The sequence below is a fragment of the Cetorhinus maximus genome, chromosome 3, assembly GCF_964194155.1.
Source record: "Cetorhinus maximus chromosome 3, sCetMax3.hap1.1, whole genome shotgun sequence".
NCBI lineage: Eukaryota > Metazoa > Chordata > Chondrichthyes > Lamniformes > Cetorhinidae > Cetorhinus > Cetorhinus maximus.
This window is the reverse complement of record NC_135881.1, coordinates 1,166,124-1,192,607: the sequence shown is the minus strand read 5'-3', so window position 1 is coordinate 1,192,607 and position 26,484 is coordinate 1,166,124. Positions and strand designations below refer to the sequence as shown.

Here is a 26,484-nt window from a genome sequence, read left to right as displayed (position 1 = left end):
TCCTATTTACAGGCCAGCGTCTAACTCTACACTCGCTCCTATTTACAGATCAGCGTCTAACTCTACACTCGCTCCTATTTACAGTCCAGCGTCTAACTCTACACTCGCTCCTATTTACAGATCAGCATCTAACTCTACATTCGCTCCTATTTACAGATCAGCATCTAACTCTACACTCGCTCCTATTTACAGTCCAGCGTCTAACTCTACACTCGCTCCTATTTACAGTCCGGCGTCTAACTCTACACTCGCTCCTATTTACAGATCAGCATCTAACTCTACATTCGCTCCTATTTACAGATCAGCATCTAACTCTACACTCGCTCCTATTTACAGTCCAGCGTCTAACTCTACACTCGCTCCTATTTACAGTCCGGCGTCTAACTCTACACTCGCTCCTATTTACAGATCAGCATCTAACTCTACATTCGTTCCTATTTGCAGACCAACATCTAAATCCTCACTCGCTCCAGTTTACCGGCCACCGTCTACCTCCACACACACACAGCTACTTACAGACCAGCATCGAACTCCGCACACACTCATTTACAGATCAGTGTCTCACTCCACACACACTCCTATTTACAGATCAGTGTCTCACTCCACACTCACTCCTATTTACAGATCAGTGTCACACTCCACACTCACTCCTGTTTACAGATCAGTGTCTCACTCCGCACTCACTCCTGTTTACAGATCAGTGTCTCTCCACACTCACTCCTGTTTACAGATCAGTGTCTCACTCCACACTCACTCCTATTTACAGATCAGTGTCTCACTCCACACTCACTCCTATTTACAGATCAGTGTCTCACTCCACACTCACTCCTATTTACAGATCAGTGTCTCACTCCGCACTCACTCCTATTTACAGATCAGTGTCTCACTCCACACTCACTCCTATTTACAGATCAGTGTCTCACTCCGCACACACTCATTTACAGATCAGTGTCTCTATCCACACTCACTCCTATTTACAGATCAGTGTCTCTATCCACACTCACTCCTATTTACAGATCAGTGTCTCACTCCACACTCACTCTTACTTACAGATCAGTGTCTCACTCCGCACTCACTCCTATTTACAGATCAGTGTCTCTATCCACACTCACTCCTATTTACAGATCAGTGTCTCTATCCACACTCACTCCTACTTACAGATCAGTGTGTCACTCCGCACTCACTCCTATTTACAGATCAGTGTCTCACTCCACACTCACTCCTATTTACAGATCAGTGTCTCTATCCACACTCACTCCTACTTACAGATCAGTGTCTCACTCCGCACTCACTCCTATTTACAGATCAGTGTCTCTATCCACACTCACTCCTATTTACAGATCAGTGTCTCTATCCACACTCACTCCTACTTACAGATCAGTGTCTCACTCCACACTCACTCCTATTTACAGATCAGTGTCTCTATCCACACTCACTCCTATTTACAGATCAGTGTCTCTATCCACACACACTCCTGTTTACAGATCAGTGTCTCTATCCACACTCACTCCTATTTACAGATCAGTGTCTCTATCCACACTCACTCCTATTTACAGATCAGTGTCTCTATCCACACACACTCCTATTTACAGATCAGTGTCTCACTCCACACTCACTCCTATTTACAGATCAGTGTCTCTATCCACACTCACTCCTATTTACAGATCAGTGTCTCTATCCACACTCACTCCTACTTACAGATCAGTGTCTCTATCCACACTCACTCCTATTTACAGATCAGTGTCTCTATCCACACACACTCCTACTTACAGATCAGTGTCTCTATCCACACACACTCCTGTTTACAGATCAGTGTCTAACTCCACACTCACTCCTATTTACAGATCAGTGTCTAACTCCGCAGTCCTACCTGTTTCCAGCCACATCCAGTACGTGAATCTCAGATGCCTTTGCAAGTTCAGGAGGGAGGTATGTTAGCCGGTTGTCACGGAGACTCAGCACATTTAAACTCGCACAGCCTCCCAATTCAGCTGGAAAAGCCATGAGTCGGTTCCGGTCCACATTCAGGTTTGTTAGTTTCTTCAGTTTTCCAATAGATTTGGGGAGTGTCTGAAATTAACCCAGAAAATGAGGACTTCTATTTGACTAATTCTCTATTTTTCACACTATTAGGAGTCCTAAAATGAAATAAATATTAAACAAGAGTCCAAGTAGAATTCTCCTGCTTTTTTTTGAATGTGCTATGGAATCTTTTGCATCCAACCAAAAGGCCAGGGATTCACGTCTTATTCAAATGAAGGCAACTCTGTCAGCGCAGCACTCCTTCAGTACTGACCCTCCAGAGTGCAGTGCCCTCGCAGTACTGACCCTCCAGCAGTGCAGCGCTCCCTCAGTACTGACCCTCCGACAGTGCAGCACTCCCTCAGTACTGACCCTCCGACAGTGCAGCACTCTCTCAGTACTGACTCTCCGACAGTGCAGCACTCCCTCAGTACTGACCCTTCGACAGTGTGGCACTCCCTCAGTACTGTCCATCCGACAGTGCAGCACTCCCTCAGTACTGACCATCCGACAGTGCAGCACTCCCTCAGTACTGACCCTCCGACAGTGCAGCACTCCCTCAGTACTGACCATCTGACAGTGCAGCACTCCCTCAGTACTGACCCTCCGACAGTGTAGCACTCCCTCAGTACTGACCCTCCGACAGTGCAGCACTCCCTCAGTACTGACCCCCCAACAGGGCAGCACTCCCTCAGTACTGACCCTCCGACAGTGCAGCACTCCCTCAGTACTGACCCTCCGACAGTGCAGCACTCCCTCAGTACTGACCCTCCGACAGTGCAGCACTCCCTCAGTACTGACCCTCCGACAGTGCAGCACTCCCTCAGTACTGACCCTCCGACAGTGCAGCACTCCCTCAGTACTGACCCTCCGACAGTGCAGCACTCCCTCAGTACTGACCCTCCGACAGTGCAGCACTCCCTCAGTACTGACCCTCCGACAGTGCAGCACTCCCTCAGTACTGACCCTCCGACAGTGCAGCACTCTCTCAGTACTGACTCTCCGACAGTGCAGCACTCCCTCAGTACTGACCCTTCGACAGTGTGGCACTCCCTCAGTACTGTCCATCCGACAGTGCAGCACTCCCTCAGTACTGACCATCCGACAGTGCAGCACTCCCTCAGTACTGACCCTCTGACAGTGCAGCACTCCCTCAGTACTCCCTCAGTACTGACCATCTGACAGTGCAGCACTCCCTCAGTACTGACCCTCTGACAGTGTAGCACTCCCTCAGTACTGACCCTCCGACAGTGCAGCACTCCCTCAGTACTGACCCTCGGACAGTGCAGCACTCCCTCAGTACTGACCCTCCGACAGTGCAGCGCTCCCTCAGTACTGACCCTCTGACAGTGCAGCGCTCCCTCAGCACTGACCCTCCGACAGTGCAGCATTCTCTCCCTGCAGGAAATTCTTTTGGGAGGGAGCGAGCAGCCAGAGGTCGTGGTCCACATTTGGACCAATGACATAGGTAGGAAAAGGGATGGGATCCTGAAAGCAGATTTTATGGAGTTCGGAAGAAATTAAAAAGCAGGGCCTCAAGAGTAGTAATCTCAGGATATTCCCAGCGCCACGGGCTAGTGAGCATGTGAATAGGAAGACTGAGCAGTTCAACATGTGGCTGGAGAAATGGAGTAGGAGGGAGGGGTCTAGATTTCTGAGGCATTGGGGTCGGTTCAGGGGTGGGTGGGACCTGTACAAGAAGGACGGGTTACACCTTTACAGGACTGGGACTAATGTTCTCGTGGGGAGATTTACTAGTGCTGTTGGGGAGGGTTTAAACTAGATTGGCAGGAGGATGGGAACCTGAGGGGAAATTCAGAGTGCAGAGGAGAAAAACTGGCTGTGGGAAGTAATGAAGTATCAACTGATAACAAGGATATATCAGAGAGTAGTATCAAGGTAGGTAGAATACATGGAGAGCTGATAGAATTAGAGTAGACAACAGTAAGTTATTAGATGCAGTCAGATCAAGGGGGAAAGTTAAAGAGCCTAAATCAGGACTAATGTGTATCTATGTGAATGCACAGAGTGTGGTTATTAAGATCGATGAACTGCAGGCACAGGTTGACAAATGGAATTATGATATTATTGCTATAACAGAGACCGGACTCAAAGAAGGGCAAATATTCCTGGGTACAAGGTGTTTAGGAGAGACAGGAAGGGGGGGAGAAGGTTGGGGGAGGTGGTGTGGTGGGGGGAGTGGCAGTATTGATTAAAGCTGGCATTACAGTACTGGAGGGAGTGGATATTCCAGAGAGGTCAAGGACAGAATATCTCTGGTTAGAGGTTAGGAATAAAAAAGGTGCAATAACGTTGATTGATGTAGTATATAGACCACCAACTAGTGGAAGGGATGTGTAGAAATAAATTTGCAAAGGAATTAAAGAGAGGTGCAAAAATTATAGAATAATCATAATGGGGGAACTTCAATTCACCTTAATATAGACTGGGATAGGGATAGTGCAAAGGGACAAGAGGGGCAAGAGTTCCTGGAATGTGTTCAAGATAGTTTTCTGCAGCGATATGTTTCCAGTCCAATGAGAGGACAGGCACTGTTGGACCTGGTTCTGGGGAATGAGTTGGCCCAAGTGGATCAAATATCAGTGGGAGATCCTCTAGGGGACAGTGGCCTTTGTATCATAAGGTTTAGGTTAATCATGGAAAAGGACGAAGAACTATCCAGAGCAGGGACAATTAATTGGGGGAAAGCCAACTTCGATGGGATGAGAATGTATGAGTCGAGTGAGTTGGAATCAAATGTTGGCAGAAATGACAGTGGCTGAACAATGGGCCACTTCAAAGAAAAAGTATTGCAGACAATGTCAAGGTATATTCCCTTGGAGAGGAAAGATAGGACAAATAAATCCAGAGTGCCCTGGGTGATGACAGAAAGATAGAAGTAAAGATGAAAAGGAAGATGTGTGCATACGACAGGTGTCAGGTAGAAAATACAATGGAGAATAAGGCTGAGTATAGAAGGGCCAGAGGGCAAGTGAAGAAACTAATAAGAAAAGCAAGGAGAGAGCAAGAAAAGAGGCTGGCAGTGAACAGTAAAGGGAATTCTAAGATCTTCGATAAGCATGTAAATGATAAAAGGGTGGGAAAAGAAAGAATAGGGTCGATTAGGAACAAAAAAGGGGGTTTGCATGTGGAGGCTGGAGAATAGTGGCGGTGTTGAACAAGTACTTTGCATCTGTCTTAACAAAGGAAGAACTTGCTACCCAGGCTGAGGTGAGAGAGGAGGTGACTGGTACACTAGAACAACTTACAATCAAGTGGAAGGTGGTATTGGAAAGGCTATCTTTACTTAAAATAGATAAGATACCAGGACCAGATGAGATGCATCCAAGGGGACTGAGGGAAGTGAGAGTGGAAATTGCAAAGGCGCTAGTGATAATCTTCCAGTCTTCCTTAGACACAGGGGAGGTGCCAGAGGATTGGAGAATTGTGAATGCTCATTGTTCAAAAAAGGGTGCAAGGATAAAGCTTGCAGCTACATGCTAGTCTGTTTGACTTCAATGGTAGGGAAACTTCTGGAAACTATAGTACGGGATAAAATTGATAATCACTTAGACAAGTGCAGGATAATTAAGGAATGGATTCATTAAGGGAAAATCATGTTTAACTAACTTGCTGGAATTTTTTGAGGAGGTAACAGAGAAGGTTGATAAAGGAAAAGCTGTTGATGTGGTGTATATGGATTTTCAAAAGGCATTTGATACAGTGCCACACAACAGACTTGAGCAAAATTCTAGCTCATGGAATAAAAGGGAAAGTGGCACTTGGATAAGAAACAGAGTGGTGATAAAGGATTGTTTTTCAGATTGGAGGAAGGTTTGTAGCGGAGTCCCCCAGGGGTCAGTGTTGGGAACCCTTGCTCTTCCTGATATAAATTAATGACCTAGACTGTGGCGGGCAGGGCATGATTTCAAAATGTGCAGATAATACGAAGGTTGGAAATGTTGTCAACTGTGATGGAGATAGTCTTGAACTTCAAAAGGACATAGACATGTTGGTGGATTGGGCAGACAAATGGCAGATGAAGTTCAATGCAGAGAAGTGTGAGGGTGATTCATTTTGGCAGGAAAGATGTGGAGAGACATATAAAATAAAGGGAGAGCCTCTAAAGGAGGTGCAGGAACAGAGCGACCTCGGTATATACGTACTGACCTTTGCATCTGACCCTCTGACAGCGCAGCGCTCTCTCGGTACTAACCCTCCGACAGTGCAGCATTCCCTTGGTACTGACCCTACGACACTGCAGTACTCCCTCAGTACTGACCCTCTGACAGCACAGTGCTCCCTCAGTATTGAATCTTCAACAGTGCAGCACTCCCTCACTACTGACCCTCCAACAATGCAGCACTCCCTCAGTACTGACTCTCTGACAGTGTAGCACTCCCTCAGTACTGACCCTCTGACAGTGCAGCACTCCCTCAGTACTGACCCTCTGACAGTGCAGCACTCCCTCAGTACTGACCCTCCGACAGTGCAGCACTCCCTCAGTACTGACACTCCGACAGTGCAGCACTCCCTCAGTACTGACCCTCTGACAGTGCAGCACTCCCTCAGTACTGACCATCCGACAGTGCAGCACTCCCTCAGTACTGACCCTCCGACAGTGCAGCACTCCCTCAGTACTGACCCTCTGACAGTGTAGCACTCCCTCAGTACTGACCCTCTGACAGTGCAGCACTCCCTCAGTACTGACCCTCCGACAGTGCAGCACTCCCTCAGTACTGACCCTCCGACAGTGCAGCACTCCCTCAGTACTGACCCTCCGACAGTGCGGCACTCCCTCAGTACTGACCCTCCGACAGTGCGGCACTCCCTTAGTACTGACCCTCCGACAGTGCAGCACTCCCTCAATACTGCAATAAGAGGGTCAGCCTGGATATTGAACTCAAGTCTCTAGCGCGAGACTTCAGCCCATGACCATCTGACTTAAGCAGTAGTGCTAACACCCAAGGTCTCTGCAACAAACCATCCAAGCTTCAAGTGCAGGGCCACCCACTGTAACTGTTACTCAGACGGAGTGATGCTTAAAGTATTGCTCAGGCAGGATTGAACATTACACAAGTAGCTCTGTGCAGACACCACTTACCATCAGCAGGTTCTCAGTGAGGATCAACTCTGTCAGATGTGTACACTCCCCTACTGCCTCCGTTAACTGTGTTAACCGGTTCTGATCCACCTTCAGAATGGACAACTGCTTCAACTGGCCTGGAACAACAACAAGATTGTCTATCAACTCGAGGAGTGGCCAGATCCCAAACCTCAGCTCAATGTCCAACTGCTGAAGACAACCCCCACCCAACAAGACGAGACAGCCGGCAGCCAGATTAACTCTTACCCTCCCCTCCCCATGGATCACGGGTCCCCATACCCATCTCCACAGGCCACGAGACCCCACCAGCCCCCCTCCCCGCGGGACTCCGAGCCCCCCCTCCCCGCGGGACTCCGAGCCCCCCCTCCCCGCGGGACTCCGAGCCCCCCCTCCCCGCGGGACTCCGAGCCCCCCCTCCCCGCGGGACTCCGAGCCCCCCCTCCCCGCGGGACTCCGAGCCCCCCCTCCCCGCGGGACTCCGAGCCCCCCCTCCCCGCGGGACTCCGAGCCCCCCCTCCCCGCGGGACTCCGAGCCCCCCCTCCCCGCGGGACTCCGAGACCCCCTCCCCGCGGGTCTCCGAGCCCCCCCTCCCCGCGGGACTCCGAGCCCCCCCTCCCCGCGGGACTCCGAGCCCCCCCTCCCCGCGGGACTCCGAGCCCTCCCTCCCCGCGGGGCTCCGAGCCCCCTCCCCATGGATCATGAGACACTGAGCCCCTGACCCCAAGGGCCACAAGATCTCCAGCATCCCCCCCTCCCCACTGACCATGTCCCCAGGCCCACTCCCAACAAACCAGAAGACCCCTTTGCCACCGACCACGAGACCCCATTCAATGCTCCCCAGGACCAGTGCTGCATAATACCCCCCTTGTCACCTCTGATCAGGGGTCTCTGCCGCACCTCGCCCTGGACCAGGGGTCTCTGCCGCACCTCGCCCTGGACCAGGGGTCTCTGCCGCACCTCGCCCTGGACCAGGGGTCTCTGCCGCACCTCGCCCTGGACCAGGGATCTCTGCCGCACCTCGCCCTGGACCAGGGGTCTCTGCAGCACCTCGCCCTGGACCAGGGGTCTCTGCAGCACCTCGCCCTGGACCAGGGGTCTCTGCAGCACCTCGCCCTGGACCAGGGGTCTCTGCAGCACCTCGCCCTGGACCAGGGGTCTCTGCAGCACCTCGCCCTGGACCAGGGGTCTCTGCAGCACCTCGCCCTGGACCAGGGGTCTCTGCAGCACCTCGCCCTGGACCAGGGGTCTCTGCAGCACCTCGCCCTGGACCAGGGGTCTCTGCAGCACCTCGCCCTGGACCAGGGGACTCTGCAGCACCTCGCCCTGGACCAGGGGTCTCTGCAGCACTTCGCCCTGGACCAGGGGTCTCTGCAGCACCTCACCCTGGACCAGGGGTCTCTGCGCGTTAAGCTACACACTGTACTCACCAATGCCATCTGGTATAGACTCCAGTGGGTTCTGGGAGAGCAGCAGGTCAGTCAGTGCTACCAGTCCACTGATTTCATTGGGAAGCCTCTCCAGTTTATTTTCCGAAACGTCCAGGCAGACCAGGCGTCTCAGGTTTCCCAATTCCTGGAATAAGGAACAGAACAGGACTCTCATCCCACAATCAAGACTAATCACACTGTCCCACTGCATTCTAGCTAGACCTATACATAGCTGTGGAAGAATAGCTTCTGTGGTACCATTCACAAAGCTGTTTGTACAGCTATCCCTCATGGCTATCTACATCCCATGCCCTGATGCAGATAGGGCAGTATTCCTAAAGGAATATGAATCATCTGATGTCTCCGAAATAGCTGACAAGCTCATCCAATCTCTCCATGCTGTAGGTTGTGCCAGACAGGAGGAAATGACTGCAGGGCTCAATTTCACTCATCCTGAATCACCACCTTCAATTAGCCCAAAAATCACCGACCTGAAATCACCCGTCAGTCACCCTGAATCAAGCTGCCAGTCACCTGCTCCATATAGAGAGGACACCATTAAGGAAATAAAATACATCACCCATAACAAACTGAAAGCACCATAAAGAACAGGGCAGTCCCGATCCCTTCGAGATCACCCAGCTGGAGAAAGCATTGAGGAGCCTGAAAGGTGGCAAAGCACTGGGATAGACAACACTGCACAAGAATTCCTGAAACAACCTGGCCCCTGTGCTCGTGCCTGGCTGACTCCGTTCTACACAAGAATCATCAGCTCAAACTCACTCCCAAAGATGTGACAGAGCAAAAATCATTGTCTTATACAAATTCAACACAAACACCCATCTGGCTTAGGTCATCACACAGATCTTTTTAAGACTCAGTAGAATGGAACAATGTGCATCATTACTGGAACTCCTTGCTCAACACCCCTCGCCTGGCTTCCTGTCCTCACAAACATCACATCCGACTGAAAAACCCACAAGCCGGATGAAACCATCCATACCTGTATCTCACTTACCGCTCCATGATGACCTGTTTAACCCACCTACTGCCTGCCTTCTATCTCAGCAACCCATACACACCCTTCCTGAACAAGATCTACCAGCAGACATCCTTTGGATCAAGGAATGGGAAACACAAGGAGTTACTAACAAGTTCCTTATGACAAACCCCACCTGTCCAAGTGCAGGTTTTGAACAACCACGGCAGGAGTAGTCCTTACTAAACAGGTCCAGGATGGGCCAGGGCCCCTATGCAGGCAACCTCCACCACTGGGCCCTCAGTACAAACTCCTTATGCACTTGTGGAAAGACACAAACAATATTGCACATTACCGAGGAGTGTTCCCTCTACAGACTAAGTGAGGACTAATCACCTTAAACTTAGCAAATGAGGAGGCTATCGATTGGCTTCGGGAATTTGCACTAAATAAATCCTGAAGTAATAATTCTGCCCCGCTCTCCCCATAGCCCGGTTAAATTGATAACGTCATCAATGTAACCTCCAACCTTTTCGCTGGATTTTCTTTGGACATCACTTGAGGCTGCAAACGTTCTGCAACTGTAGTTTAAGTGTTCTTACCGGTGGCAGTGCAGTGAGTTGGTTCCTATCCAACCAGAGTTCCCGCAGATTTGGCAGAGCTCCTAAAGTGTCCGGCTGCAAAACAAAGAACTCAAGTAAGTCACTGTCACACACCCAGGCGTCCATACAACATTTAATCACAACAGAATTAGCACTGAGTTCTTTAAAACCAGCAAAAACTCCAGAGCTCCAGATCTTGTCAAACCACAGGCAAACTAAACATAGACCTGAGCCGTGACATTAACTGTACAGTCCAATCCCACTATGCCAACTCTACAAAGAGCCACACCGGGGTCCTCGCTGCATGCAGAGAAGCACCAGGGCATTCACCATGCTCAGAGCTATGCCATTACTCACTGTATTGTTACAGTCAGGGGAAGAGAGAATGACTGAAACCCCTGTCCCTTCCCTACTGTCTGTAATCAGTAAGCTTGTGAATGGGGGGTTTGTGTTTTTTTAACTTTGAGTGTGTGAACAAGTTAAATAACCAGCAGCAGGCTTTTCGTTGGTTTAAATAAAGGGAACTGTTCATTCACACGCTCACGCGGAAATCTACAGCACTCAGCCACAGAAACACTAAAGGAAAGTACAGTTGAAAAGAATAGTGCACTTTTACAAGTTATAAACGATAGGAATAGTTCATAATTCACGAGACTGTCCTGTTCCGGAAAACATGGATTGCAGGCCTGATGTAAAAGACGTCTTCACTCTGTTCACTCCTGAAGTGCAGTTTAGGAAAGTTCAACATCCAGAGTCACATGCCAAAGTGGATTTTCAGGACTCTCTCAAAAGGAGTGGACTTTCTTCAGGTCACAGAGTTCGTTGCTTGTAGTCTTGTCACCAGGAGGTCAGTTTGCTCATGGATCTGAAAAGGAACAGGCTTGGAGACCTTGTGATATTACAATCTCCAGTTCTCAAGGCATAGGTGTTACTGCCCTTTCTGCTGCTATGTCTTTCTGCAGACAGCACTTGAAGATAAAAAGGGTAACTAAGATGGTTACCCTACCATGTGGCTTCTCACAGTTCCCTTTTCCAAATATGGTGTTGGTCTCGGGTTGATTCGCCACACCCTGTTTAATTGTTTGAAGATATTGATCCTGAAGCGGGTTGTGTCAATCACCATCTTTGTTTCAGAAAGACCCATTCAATTCAAAATGTCTTTTGAATGGTCTAAGGATATGGGTGGTTCATACCTCAGTCTGCGATGTATCCCTTTTGTCCTTGTGAGACAGGGTGGCAGGTTTTGAGTTCACAGACTAGGTCAGATGACCTTCGGTGGCCATCTTTTGCAGCACATATTGTACATTTTAAAAGAAAAGTCAGTTCCAAAGGATTGCACACTGAGTAAAGTTCATATTTTAAAAGTGTTGGGTTCCTGCGACACGGAAAGAAACCCAATGCTGTATATTCAAAACTCCATCCTTATTGCTTTATTTTTAAAACTGGACTATTCATGCTGAACAAAGAAAATTAAGATGGCTGCTGCAAGTCACCTGATCACAGGGTTGTCCATCTGGCTGGGAGCTGTCCCCAACAGTTTCAAGAACAAAATCATTATTTTTTTCAGCTTCTGGAATTTCTCACTTCATTGTGCAAACCCTTACAATTAACAGAAGCAGAGGAAATGCAGACAAACTGGCCCTTCCATCCTGAACTATCACAAAGTAGAAAGATCAAAACTCGATGTACTGGAAGATATACTAATAGCCGATTCGGGTCTCTCCTGAGGAGGAACAATAGAATCCTGGCCAGGAGCACAGAAACTAACTAGCAGAGTCATAGGAACTTGAAACGTTAACTCAGTTTCTCCCTCTACAGGTGATGCCAGATCTGAGTTTTTCCAGCAATTTTTTGTTTTTATTACAGAAACTAATTGCTAAGCTTCAATTAACCATTCACTGGCCATGTGACACGACCCAATCCTCTGGCCATTTGGACAGTTTTAACATTACACCTTTCAGCCTCACAGTCAGATTGCTGTTTTAACATCAACGGGACAGAGCTCCAGCAACTGGACTAGGTAAGCAGTCTCAACTCCAGAAAGCCTGCTTGATTTTAAAAGTTTCTGATCAATTGGTTTGCCAAGTGGTTTAAACACAGAAAGCCCATCGTGCAGCAGCAGCACCATTCATTTCAAGAATTTTGTATTTTTTAACCAGCCAGAAATGAATCAGAACGGAACCCCACCACAAAGAAAGCGCCCTCTGGACTCAAACTCAACATGAACTAATATTCATTTGTGAGGTCCTTGTACTGTAAAACTCTTTCTCTAACCCCCACACAACTGTGTGTGCGTGCGGAGTGGGATGTGGTGAACGCTCCTTTTGCAGCTTTAGCATGTAGAAAATAAACTAACCTTCTGAGCTAATCCTAACCGGAGTAGGCTGTGGATTCTTTGTAAAATTGGATCACAAAAAAGAACCAAGGGATTGGGAAATCATGCCATAGAAGTCAAATTAGGAGCTTGGTGAGTGAGGGCGTTGAGTGAAGGAGGTGCCCCTTGCTTTATCTACCTCGTTTTTTCAGCCTCCAGTAATTGGCTGTTACTTCTGTATGGAGGAAGAAGCTGATTGGTGATTAACTGGTAAGTCATTCTACTTATTCTAATTGTAATAAATAGTTTTTAAAGTTACGTATAGCAGGTCAGCTGGGCTGAATGGAATGTGCATCCTGCGGTATGTGGGAAGTCATGGACACACCAGGTCCTAGACAAACACATCTGCAGGAAGTGTCACCGGCTGCAGAAGCTTGAGCTCTGGGTTTCGGAACTCGAGCGGCTGGAGTCACTGTGGTGTGACCGCGGGGTTGAGAACTACATGGATTGCACATTTAGGGAGGTGGTCACACCGCAGGTTAGGAACGTACAGGCAGAAGGGGGATGGGTGACCAACAGGCAGTCGAAGAGAACCAAGCATGTAGCGCAGGAGTCCGGGGGGTCTATCTTGGTTGCTAATCGGTTTTCCATTGTGGATGCCTGTGAGGATGATAGATCATCAGAGGAGTGCAGCCAGAGCCAAGTCTGTGACACCATGGGTGGCTCAGCTGCACAGGAGGGGAGGACATAGTAACAGAGAAAATAGGAGTAGGTCTTTTGGCCCTTCAACCCTCCTCCGGTACTCAATATGATCATGGCCGATCCTCTATCTCAACATCATACTCCCGCTCTCTCCCCATACCCCGAGTCTAGATATCTATCTATTTCCTTCTTAGAATATTCAGTGTCGGCCTCCACAGCCTCTGTGGTAGAGAATTCCACAGGTTCACCACCCTCTGAGTGAAGAAGTTTCTCCTCATCTCAGCCCTAAATGACCTACCCCATATCCTGAGACTGTGACCCCTTGTTCTAGACCCCCCCAGCCAGAGGAAACATCATCCCTGCATCCAGTCTGTCCAGCCCTGCCAGAATTTTATATGTTTCAATGAGATCCCCTCTCATTCTTCTGAACTCGTGAGTACAGGCCGAGTTGGCCTAATCTCTCTTCATACGACTATCCTGCCATCCCAGGATTCAGTCTGGTGAACATTCACTGCGCTCCCTCCCTGGCAAATGTATCCTTTCTTCGGTAAAACTTCACATAATACTCCAGGTGTGGTCTCACCAAGGCCCTGTACAGCTGCAGTAAGACATCCTTGCCCCTGTACTTAAGTCCTCTCGCAATGAGGGCCAACATACCATTTGCCTTCTTAACTGCTTGCTGCACCTGCATGCTTATTTTCAGTGACTGGTGTACAAGGACACCCAGGTCCCTTTGTACATCAACATTTCCCAATCTATCACCATTAAATAATGCTCTACCGTTCTATTTTTTCTACCAAAGTGGATAATTTCACACTTATCCACGTTATACTGCATCTGCCACATATTTGCCCACTCACTCAACTTGTCTAAATCGCCCTGAAGCCTCTTAACACCCACCTCACCACTTACATTCCTACCAAGTTTCGTGTCGTCAGCAAACTTGGAAATGTTATATTTGGTTCCCTCATCCAAATCATTGATATATATTGTGAATAGCTGGGGCCCAAGCACTGATCCCTGTGGTACCCCACTAGTCACCACCTACCATCCGGAAAAAGACCCATTTATTCCCACTCTCTGTTTCCTGTCTGCTAACCAATTCTCAATCCATGCCAATATATTACCCCCAATTGCATGTGTTTTAATTTTACACACTAATCTCTAGTGTGGAACTTTATCAAAAGCTTTCTAAAAATCAAACACACCACATCCACTGGTTCTCCCTTATCTATTCTGCTAGTTACGCCCTCAAAAAAACTCCAGTAGGTTTGTCAAACATGATTTCACTTTCATAAATGACTTTGAAAATATCAATAGGATTAGACAAGGTGTCCTGTTATCACATCCTTTATAATAGACTCTAGCATTTTCCCACTACTGATGTTAGGTTAACCGGTCTGAAATTCCCTGTTTTTTTACCCTCCCTCCTTTTATAAATAGTGGGGTTACATTTGCCACCCTCCAATCTACTGGGACTGTTCCAGAATCTACAGAATTTTGCAAGATGACAAACCAACACATCCACTAGTTCCACGGCTGCTTCCTCTAGTGCCCTGGGCTACAGATCATCGGGCCCTGGAGATTTATCGGCTTTTAGTCCCATTAATTTCTCCAGCACTGTTTTTTCAGTAATACTAATTTCCTTCAATTCCTCCTGCTCATTAGACCCGCGATTCCCTAGTATTTCTGGGAAGTTATTTGTGTCTTCCTCCATGAAGACAGGATGAAGAGTGGAAGAGCAATGGTGATAAGTGATTCAACAGCCAGGGGATCAGACAGGCATTTCGGCAGCAGTAAATGTGGCTCCAGGATGGTGTACTGCCTGCCTGGTGCCAGGATCAAGGATGTCACAAAGCAGCTGCAGGATATCCTTCTGGGGGAGGGTGAAAAGTCAGAGATCGTGGTCCACATTGGTACCAACGACAAAGGTAGGAAGAAGAATGAGGTCCTGAAAGCAGAGCTTAGGGAGTGAGGAAGAAAATTAAAAAGCAGGACCTCAAGAAAGTAATTTCAGAATTACTCCCAATGTTACGTGGAATAGAAGCATTGAGTATTTGAAGATGGGGTTGCAGAACTGGTGTGGGAAGGAGGGCATCAGATTTCTGAGGCATTGGGACCAGTTCTGGGGCAGGTAGGACATGTACAAGATGGATGGATAACACCTTAACAGGACCGGGACTAATACCCTTGCAGGAAGATTTACGAATGCTGTTGGGGAGGGTTTAAACTAGCTTGTCAGGGGATGGGAACCTGAAGGGTAGCTCAAGTTGGAAGGAATTAAAGCTGCTAATAGGTAGTAGAAAAGTAGCAAGTGAAATTAGAAGTTAGGTGAAACAAAGGCGAGCAACGACTAAGTTTAGAATGGAGAATAATGTGAAAAACACAAAGTTAAGGGCACTCTACCAGAATGCACACAGGTTTGGCAACATGGTAGATGATTGAAAGACATAAATAAAAGGTAAATGGGTATGATCTAATTACAAAGAACAAAGAAAAGTACAGCACAGGAACAGGCCCTTCGGCCCTCCAAGCCTGCGCCCATCATATTGCCCGTCGACTAAAACATTTTGCACTTCTGGGGTCCGTATCCTTCTATTCCCATCCTATTCATGTATTTGTCAAGCTGCCTCTTAAACACCACTATCGTACCTGCTTCCACCACCTTCTCTGGCAACGAATTCCAGACACTCACTACCCTCTGCGTAGAAAACTTGCCACACATCTCCTCTATAGTTTTCTCCTCTCACCTTAAATCTATGTCCCCTAGTAATTGACTCTTCCACCCTGGGAAAAAGCTTCTGACTATCTACTCTGTCCATGCCACTCATAATTTTGTAAACTTCTATCAATTCGCCCCTCAATCTCCGTCGCTCTAGTGAGAACAATCCCAGTTTCTCCAACCTCTCCTCATAGCTAATAACCTCCAGACCAGGCAGCATCCTGGTAAACCTCCTCTGCACCCTCTCCAACACCTCCATATCCTTCTGGTAATGTGGTGACCAGAATTGCACGCAATATTCCAAGTGTGGCCTAACCAAGGTTCTATACAGCTGCAGCATGACTTCCCAGCTTTTATACTCAATACCCCTGCCAATGAAGGCAAGCATGCCATATGCCTTCCTGACTACCTTATCCACCTGCGTTGCCACTTTCAGTGACCTGTGGACCTGTACACCCAGCTCCCTCTGCCCGTCGATGCACTTAAGGGTTCTGCCATTTACTGTATAATTCCTACCTGTATTAGACCTTCCAAAATGCATTACCTCGCATTTGTCCAGACTAAACTCCATCTGCCATTTCTCCGCCCAAGTCTCCAACCGATCTATATCCCGTTGTATCCTTTGACAATCCTTTTCACTATCTGCAACTCCTCCAACTTTAGTGTCGTCTGCAAACTTACTAATTAGCCCAGTTACATTTTCCTCCAAATCATTTATTTATACTACAAACAGCAAAGGTCCCAGCACTGATCCCTGGGGAACTCCACTAGTCACAGCTCTCCATTCAGAAAAGCACCCTTCCACTGCTACCCTCTGTCGTCTATGACCAAGCCAATTCTGTATCCATCTTGCCAGCTCACCTCTGATCCCGTGCGACTTTACTTTCTGTACCAGTCTGCCATGAGGGACCTGAAATTACTGAAATCCATGTATATAACATCCACTGCCCTTCCATCGTCGATCATCTTTGTCACTTCCTCGAAAAACTCGATCAAGTTAGTGAGACACGACCTCCCCTTCACAAAACCATGCTGCCTCTCACTAATACGCCCATTTGCTTCCAAATGGTAGTAAATCCTGTCACGAAGAATCTTCTCCAATAATTTCCCTACCAACGTAAGGCTCACCAGCCTGTAATTTCCTGGATTATCCCTGCTACCCTTCTTAAACAATGGAACAACATTGGCCATTCTCCAGTCCTCTGGGACCTCACCCATAGCCAGTGAGGATACAAAAATTTCTGTCAAGGCCCCAGCAATCTCCTCCTTTGCCTCCCTCAGTACTCTGGGGTAGATCCCATCTGGCCCTGGGGACTTATCCACCTTAATATTCTTCAAGATGCCTAACACCTCCTCTTTTTTGATCTCAACATGATCCAGGCTATCTACACACTCTTCCCTAGACAAATTGACCGCTAAGTCCTTCTCTTTGGTGAATACTGATGAGAAGTATTCATTTAGTATCTATCTCATTTCTTCTGGCTCCACACACACATTCCCATCTCTGTCCCTGAGTGGGCCTACCCTTTCCCTGGCTACCCTATTGCTTTTTACATATGTATAAAAGGCCTTGGGATTTTTCTTAATCCTGGTTGCCAGTGACTTTTCATGACCCCTTTCAGCCCTCCTGACTCCTTGCTTAAGTTTCTTCCTACTTTCTTTATATTCTCCACGGGCTTCATCTGTTCCCAGCCTTCTAGCCCTTACGAATGCTTCCCTTTTCTTTTTGACTAATCTCACAATATCCTTCGTTATCCAAGATTCCTGAAACTTGCCATGCTTATCCTTCATCCTAGCAGGAACATGCCGGTCCTGAATTCTTATCAACTGACGTTTGAAAGCCCCCCACATGTCAGTTGTTGATTTGCCCTCAAACATCCGCCTCCAGCCTAGATTCCTCGGTTCCTGCCTAATATTGTTATAATTAGCTTTCCCCCAATTAAGCACCTTAACCCGAGGACTCCTGTTTTGCTTATCCACCAGTACCTTGAAACTTACTGAATTATGGTCACTTTTCCCGAAATGCTCCCCTACTGAAACTTCGACCACCTGGCCGGGTTCATTTCCTAATACCAGGTCCAGTATTGCCCTTTCCCTAGTTGGACTATCTATATATTGTCTCAGGAAGCCCTCCTGGATGCAACTTACAAATTCTGCACCATCCAAACCCCTAGCACTAAGTGATTCCCAGTCAATATAGGGAAAATTAAAATCACCCACCGCAACAACCCTATTGCTTTTACATCTTTCCAAAATCTGCCTACATAACTGTTCCTCAATCTCCCGCCGGCAATTGGGAGGCCTATAGTAAACCCCCAACATTGTGACTGCACCCTTCCTATTCCGAAGCTCTACCCACATTGCCTCGCTGCATGAGCCCACCGAGGTGCCCTCCTGTCGTACAGCTGTGATATTCCCCATAACCAGCAGTGCAACTCCCCCACCTCTTCTACATCCCTCTCTATCCTGCCTGAAACATCTAAATCCTGGAACGTTTATCTGCCAATCCTGTCCATCCTTCAACCAAGTCTCTGTAATAGCAATAACATCATAGTCCCAAGTACTAATCCAAGCTCTAAGCTCATCTGCCTTGCCTGTTATACTTCTCGCATTGAAACAAATGCATTTCAGACCCCCAGTCCCACTGTTACTGTTACCATTACGGAAACGTGGCTACAGAGTGACCAAGACTGGGAACCCAATATTCAAGGATATTCAACATTTAGGAAGGACAGACAGAAAGGAAAAGGAGGTGGTGTTGCGGTGATAATAAGGGATGGGATCAGTACATTAGTAAGGGAGGATCTCAGATCGGAAGAACAAACGTGGAATCTGTTGGGTGGAGCTAAGAAACAGCAAGGACAACAACATTGGCTGGAGTTGTTTATAGGCCCAAACAGTTGTGGCCATGTGGGCCACGGTATTAATCAAGAGATTAGAGAAGGATGTAGCACAGGTAATACAGTAATCAAGAGTGATTTCAATCTGCATATAGATCAAACCTAATGAGCACTAAAGCTGTGCAGGACGAGTTTCTGGAGTGTGTTATGGATGGTTTTCTAGAGCAGTATGTTGAGGAACTGACTAGAGAACAGGCTATTTTAGATCTAGTATTATGTAATGAGAAGGGCCTCTTACTCTTCTAAACTCCAGCGGATACAAGCCTAGCCTGTCCAACCTTTTCTCATAAGACAACCTGCCCATTCCTGGTACTAGTCTGGTAAAACATCTCTGAACTGCTTCCAATGCATTTATATTCTTCCTTAAATAAGGTGACCAATACGATGCACAATACTCCTATGTGGTCTCACTAGTGTCCTGTATAACTGAAGAATAACCTCCATACATTTATATTCAATTCCCCTCGCAATAAATGATAACATTCTATGAGCTTTCCTAATTACCTACTGTACCTGCATACTAACCTTTTGCGATTCATGCACTAGGACACCCAGATCCCTCTGAATCTCAAAGCTCTGCAATCTCTCACCATTTAGATAATATGCCTTTCTTTTATTCTTCCTGCCAAAATAGACAATTTCACGTTTTCCCACATTATGCTCCATTTGCCAGATCTTTGCCCACTCACTTAACCTATTTATATCTTTCTGTAGCTTCAAGGTGAGTTAGACCGGTTGAGTGAATGGACAAATACACTGCAGAGGCAATATAACATGGATAAATGTGAAGTTATCCACTTCAGTAGAGAAAACAGAATGGCAAAATATTATTTAAATGGTGATAGATTGGAAAGTGATGTACAAAGGGACCTGGGTGTCCTTGTACACCAGTCACTGAAAGCAAGCATACAGGTGCAGCAAGATGTTAAGAAGGCAAATGGTATGTTGGCCTTCATTGCAAGAGGACTTGAGTGCAGGAGCAAGGATGTCTTACTGCAGCTGTACAGGGCCTTGGTGAGACCACACCTGGACTATTGTGTGCGGTTTTGGCCTCCTTACCTAAGAAAGGGCGTATTTGCCATACCGCGAGTGCAGCGAAGGTTCACCAGCCTGATTCCTGGGATGGGAGGATTGTCATATGAGGAGAGATTGGGCCGATTAAGAACATAAGAAATAGAAACAGGAGTAGACCATTCAGCCCCTCAAGCCTGCTCCACCATTCATTAAGATCATGGCTGATCTTCCTGTGTTTCGATTTCCACATTCCCATCTGCCCCCGATAACCTATGATTCCCTTGCCTAACAAGAATCTATCTATTTTTCTCTGCCTTAAAAATATTCAATGACCCCACCTCCACCACCTTCTGAGGCAGAGAGTTCCAAAGTCGCACAACCCTCAGAAAAAATTCTCCTCATCTCTGTCCTAAAAGGGTGACCCCTAATTTTAAAACAGTGCCTCCTAGTTCTGGACTCACCCACAAGAGGAAACATCCTTTCCACGTCCACCTTGTCAAGGCCATTCAGGATCTTGTAAACTTCAATCAAATCACCCCTCACTCTTCTAAACTCCAGTGGAAACTAGCCCAGCCTGTCCAACCTTTTCTCATAAGGCAACCCACTCATTCCAGGTATCAACCTAGTAAACATCCTCTGGACAGCCTCCAATGCATTTACATCCTTCCTTAATATTAAATAAGGAGACCAAAACTGCACACACTATTCGAGCTGTGGTCTCACCAATGTCCTGTATAACTGAAGCATAACATCCTTACTTTTATGTTTACTCCTCTCGTAATAAAGGATAGTATTCCATTAGCCTTCTTAATTACTTGCTGTACCTGCATACTAACTTTTTGTGACTCATGTATTAGAACACCTAGATCCCTCTACTCCTCAGAATTATGCAGCCATTCTCCATTTAATTAAGACTCTGCTTTTTTGTTCTTCCTGCCAAAGTGAACAACTTCACATTTTCCCACATTAAACTCCATTTGCCAGATCTTTTCCCACTCACTCAACCTATCTATATCCATCTGCAACCTCATGTCCTCTTCACAACTTACTTTCCTACCTATCTTTGTTATCTGCAAATTTAGCCACCATGTCTTCACTCCCCTCATCTAAGTCATTGATGTAAATCGTAAAAAGTTGAGGCCCCAGCACAGACCCCTGTGGGACTCCACTCGTCACATCCTGCCAATCAGAAAAAGGCCCATTTATGTATACTCTCTGCTTCCTGCCAGCCAATCTTTTATCTATGCTAATATGTTACCCCCTACACCATGCGCTTTTATTTTCCATAATAATCTTTGACATGGCACCTTATCAAATGCCTTCTGGAAATCCAAGTACAGCACATCTACAGGCTCCCCTTTATCCACTGCGCATGTCACTCCTTCAAAAAACTCCAATAAATCGGTTAAACATGATTTTCCTTTCACAAAACCATGCTGACTCTTCCCTATTGTCTTGAGCTCTTCTAAGTGCCCAGCTATAACCTCCTTAACGATCAATTCTAATAACTTCCCCATGACAGACGTCACTGAATATATTTAAGAAGGAAACAGATAGATTTTTGGACTCTAAAGAGATATGGGGAAAGAGCGGGAGTATGGTGTTGAGGTAGAGGATCAGCTATGATCCTATTGAATGGCGGAGCGGGCTCTAAGGGCCGAATGACCTACTCCTGCTCCTATTTTCTATGTTTCTATGGTCTTCTCTTGTTCCAGCTCTCACAAACATCCTTGTTGGGCTCCATGAGGAACGTGTCTTTAATGGAATGACACCTAACCTCCTACCACTTGCATTTTTCTTATTAATAAATTATTAATAAATGCTGACCCAGCCAGCGAAGCCTGCATCCCGTGAATGGATAAAAAAACATTGGCCTTATCAGTAACCTCGTAAATATAACCCGAGCCATTTCCTCACCATGTCTACATCTATCCTGTCACGCCTTGTAAGGATTTGCTAAGTTTCAATGAGATCACCTCTCATTCTTCAAAACTCTACAGAATACAGACCCAGTCTCTTCAATCTCTCCTCATAAAACAATCCCACCATCCCAGGAATCAGACTGGTGAACCTCAGTTGCACTCCCTCTGTGGAAAATACATCCTTCCGTAGATATGGAGACCAAAACTGTACACAATATCCCAGGTGCGGTCTCACCAAGGCTCTATACAATTGCAGCAAGACATCTTTACTCCTGCACTCAAATCTCCTTACGGTGAAGACCAACATATCATTTGCCTTTCTAATTGCTTGCTGCACCTGTGTGCTAGCTTTTAGTGACTCATGAAGGGGGGCACCCAGGTCCCTTTGGATATCAACACTTCCCATTCTCCCACCATTTATGGATTAATCTGCCTTTGTTTTTTTTACCAAAGTGGATAACTTCACACTTATTCACATTATATTGCATCTGCCATGTTCTTGCCCACTCACTTAGACTGTCCAAATCCCCTTGAAGCCTCCTTGCGTTCTCCTCACAACTCATATTCCCAATTAGTTTTGTGTCGTCAGCGAATTTGGAAATATTACATTTGGTCCTCACATCCAAATCATTCACATAGGTTGTGATAGTGTTTTGGTCCCAGCACTGCTCCTTGCAATACCCTGCTACAGATAATGTATCTTACTGTAAGATAATGTCCCAGACACCACCATCACCATCCCTGGGTATGTCCTGTCTCACCAGCAGGACAGGCCCAGAAGAGGTAGCGTCACAGTGGTATACAGTCGGGAGGGAGTTGCCCTAGGAATCCTCAACATCGGCTCCGGACCCCATGAAGTCTCATGGAATCAGGTCAAACGTGGTCAAACAATTTGGACGTGAACGTGGGGGGCACGACTGGGAAATTTGCAGATGACACAAAGATTGGCCGAGTAGTGGATAGTGTTGAGGATAGCCATAATCTCCAAAACAATATAGATGGGTTGGTGGAGTGTAAAGTGGCAGATGGATTTTAACATAGAGAAGTGTGAGGTCATACATTTTGGGAGGTCAAACAGTTACAGGGATTACACAATAAATGGGAATATACTAAGAGGGGTAGATGAAGTGAGAGATCTTGGTGTACAAGTACACAGGTCCCTAAAGGCAGCAGTTCAAGTAGACAAAGTTGTAAAGAAGGCATATGGAATGCTCTCCTTCATTGGCAGAGGTATAGAATATAAAAATAAGGATATAATGTTGGAATTGTATAAAACACCGGTGAGGCCACAACTGGAGTATTGTGTGCAGTTCTGGTCACCACATTACAGGAAGGACGTAATAGCTCTGGAGAGAGTGCAGAGGAGGTTTACAAGAATGTTGCCAGGGTTAGAAAAGTGTAGCTACGAGAAGAGATTGGATAGGCTGGGGTTATTTTCCTTGGAACAAAGAAGGCTGAGAGGTGACTTGATTGAGGTGTACAAAATTATGAGGGGAATAGATAGAGTGGACAGGATCAAATTGTTTCCCTTGCTGGAGAATTCTAGAGCCAGGGGACATAGATTCAAGATAAGTGGCTGAAAGTGTAGGGGGGACATGAGGAAGAAGTTCTTTACACAGAGGGTAGTGGGTGTCTGGAATTCGCTGCCCAAGTTGGTGGTAGAGGCAGAAACTTTAAACTCTTTTAAGAAGTACCTGGATCTGCACCTAAAGTGCTGTAAGCTGCAGGGTTATGGGCCGGGTGCAGGAAGGTGGGATTAGAAAGGGCATCTGGGTGTCCTCGAGCTAGCATGGACAAGATGGGCCGAATAGCCTCCTTCTGTGCTGTAACTTTTCTATGGTTCTATGGGCAAGGAAACCTCCTGCTGATTACTACGTACCTCCCTCCCCCAGCTGATGAATCAGTGCTCCTCCATGTTCAACATCACTTGGAGGATGCACTGAAGGTGGAAAGGATGCAGAATGTACTCTGGGTGGGGGACTTCAATATCCATCACCAAGAGTGGCTCGGTAGCACCACTACTGACCGAGCTGGCCGAGTCCTAAAGGACGTAGCTGCTAGACTGGGTCTGTGGCAGGTGGTGAGGGAACCAACAAGAGAGGAAAACATACTTGACCTCATCCTCACCAACCTGCCTGCCGCAGATGCATCTGTCCATGACAGTATCGGTAGGAGTGACCACCGCACAATCATTGTGGAGACAAAGTCCCGCCTTCACGTTGAGGATACCCTCCATCGTATTGTGTGGCACTACCACCATGTTAAATTGGATAGATTTCAAACAGATCTAGCAACTCAAGACTGGGCATCCATGAGGCGCTGTGGGCCATCAGCAGCAGCAGAATTGTACTCAAACACAATCTGTAACCTCATGGCCCAGCATATTCCCCACTCTACCATTACCATCAAGCCAGAGGATCAACCCTGGTTCAATGAAGAGTGCAGGAGGGCATGCCAGGAGCAGCACCAGGCATACCCTAAAAATGAGGTACCAACCTGGTGAAGCTATAACACAGGACTACCTACATGCCAAACAGCATAAGCAGCAAGTGATAGACAGGGCTAAGCGATCCCACAACCCTCAAATTAAATCTAAGCTCTGCAGTCCTGCCACATCCAGTTGTGAATGGTGGTGGACAATTAAACAACTCACTGGAGGAGGAGGCCCCACAAATATACCAACCCTCAATGTCGGAGGAGCCCAGCTCATCAGCGCAAAAGATAAGGCTGAAGCATTTGCTACAATCTTCAGCCAGAAGTGCCGAGTGGATGATCCGCTTCGGCCTCCTCTGGGGGTCCCCAGCATCACAGGGGCCAGTCTTCAGCCAATGCGATTCACTCCATGTGAGATCAAGAAACGGCTGAAGACACTGGACACTGCAAAGGCTATGGGCCCTGACAATATTCCGGAAATGATGCTGAAGACTTGTGCTCCAGAACTTGCCGTGCCCCGAGCCAAGCTGTTCCAGTACAGCTACAACACTGGCATCTACCCGGCTATGTGGAAAATTGCCCAGGTATGTCATCCTGTACACAAAAAGGACAAATCCAACCCGGCCAATTACCGCCCCATCAGTCTACTCTCAATCATCTTTGTGTCACACCCTCCCGAACAGCACTGTGGGTGTACCCACACCACATAGACTGTAGCGGTTCAAGGCGGCAGCTCACCACCACTCTCTCAAGGGCAATTAGGCATGGACAATAAATGCTAGCCCAACCAGCGAAGCCCATATCCCGTGAATGAATTAAAAAAGAGGGTTATGGGGACAGACAGGAAGAAAGGGGAGTTGTGGCCACCATCAGATTAGCCAAGATTATACTGAAGAGCAGAGCTGGCCAAGGGGCCAAATGGGCTATTCCTGCTCCAATTTCTTATGTCCTTACATGAGGATCACTGGTAAACCAGCATGTATTGCCCATTTTTGATTGCCCAAGAAGGTGGTGGTGAGCTGCCTTCTTGAACCGCTGCAGTCCATCTGGTGTTGGTACACCCACAGTGCTGTAAGTAAGATGGTTAGAGGCTCATGTTGAAGATGATCATTGCCTGGCACTTGTGTGGCATCAATGTTACTTGCCACTTACCAGCCCAAACCTCAATGTTGTCCAGGTCTCGCTGCACACAGGCATGGACTGCTCCATTAACTGTGGAGTTGCCAATGGTGCTGAACATTGTGCAATCATCAGGGGACATCCCCAACTCTGACCTCATGGTGCGGGAAAGGTCATTGATGAAGGAACTGAAGATGGTGGGGCCCAGGACACTACTCTGAGGAACTCCTGCAGTGATGTCCTGTGACTGAGATGACAGGCCTCAAAAACCACAGCCACCTTCCTTTGTGCTAGCTTTGATCCCAACCAGAGGAGACTTTTCCCCCCGATTGCCAGTGACTCCAGTTTTGCTCGGGTTCTTATTGTCACACCCCGTCAAATGTTTCGTTGATGTCAAGGGCAGTCACTCTCACCTCACCTCTGGAGTTTAGCTCTTTTGTCCTGTTTGAACCAAGGCTGTAATGAGGTCCGTGGCAGAACCAAAACTGAGCATCAGTGAGCAGATTATTGCTAAATAAGTGCTGCTTGATAGCTGTCGATGACACCTTCCATCACTTTGCTGATGATCGAGAGTAGACTGGGCAGTAATTGCCCAGGTTGGATTTGTCCTTTTTGTGGACAGGACATACCTGGGTAATTTTCCACATTGCCAAGTAGATGCCAGCGTTGTGCCTGCACTGGAACAGGTTGGCTAAGGGCGTGGCAAGTTCTGGAACACAAGTCTGCAGCACTATTACAGGAATGTTACAGAAAACCAGGGCCTTTGCATTATCCAGTTCGTTTAGCCATTTCTTAATATCACAGAACCACAGAAATGGTATAGCGCAGGAGGTGGCCATTTGGCCCATTGTGTCTGCACAGGCTCTTCAAATCAGCAATTCACTAATGCCATTCTCCCACCATCTCCCTGTAACCCAGCACATTCTTTCCTTTCAGATAACAATCAAATTCCCTTTTGAATGCTTCAATTCAGTCTGCCTCCACTACACACACAGGTATTGCATTCCAAACCCTAACCACCCACTGCGTGAAGAAGTTTTTCCTTATATCACTGTTGCTTCTTTTATTAATTACTTTAATCTGTGCCCTCTCATTCTCAATCCTATCTACTCTGTCCAGACCCCTCATGATTTTGAATATCTTATTAAAATCTCCTCTGAACCTTCTCTTCTCCAAGGAAAACAGTCGCAACTTCTCCAATCTATCTTTATAACTGAAGT

At 47.1% G+C, this 26,484-nt stretch overlaps 1 protein-coding gene across 1 annotated transcript in view; it reads right to left on the bottom strand.

The window, feature by feature from the left end:
- The window catches only part of scrib (scribble planar cell polarity protein), a 289,526-nt gene that overhangs the window by 224,184 nt on the left and 38,858 nt on the right, over positions 1-26,484 (bottom strand). Inside the window, exons 7-10 of the mRNA XM_078534268.1 lie at positions 10,139-10,213; positions 8,558-8,702; positions 7,127-7,245; positions 1,871-2,070 (exon numbers count right to left, since the gene is read on the bottom strand). Coding sequence (XP_078390394.1) covers positions 1,871-2,070; positions 7,127-7,245; positions 8,558-8,702; positions 10,139-10,213 — 539 coding nt within the window. The remainder of the gene's footprint in view (positions 1-1,870; positions 2,071-7,126; positions 7,246-8,557; positions 8,703-10,138; positions 10,214-26,484) is intronic.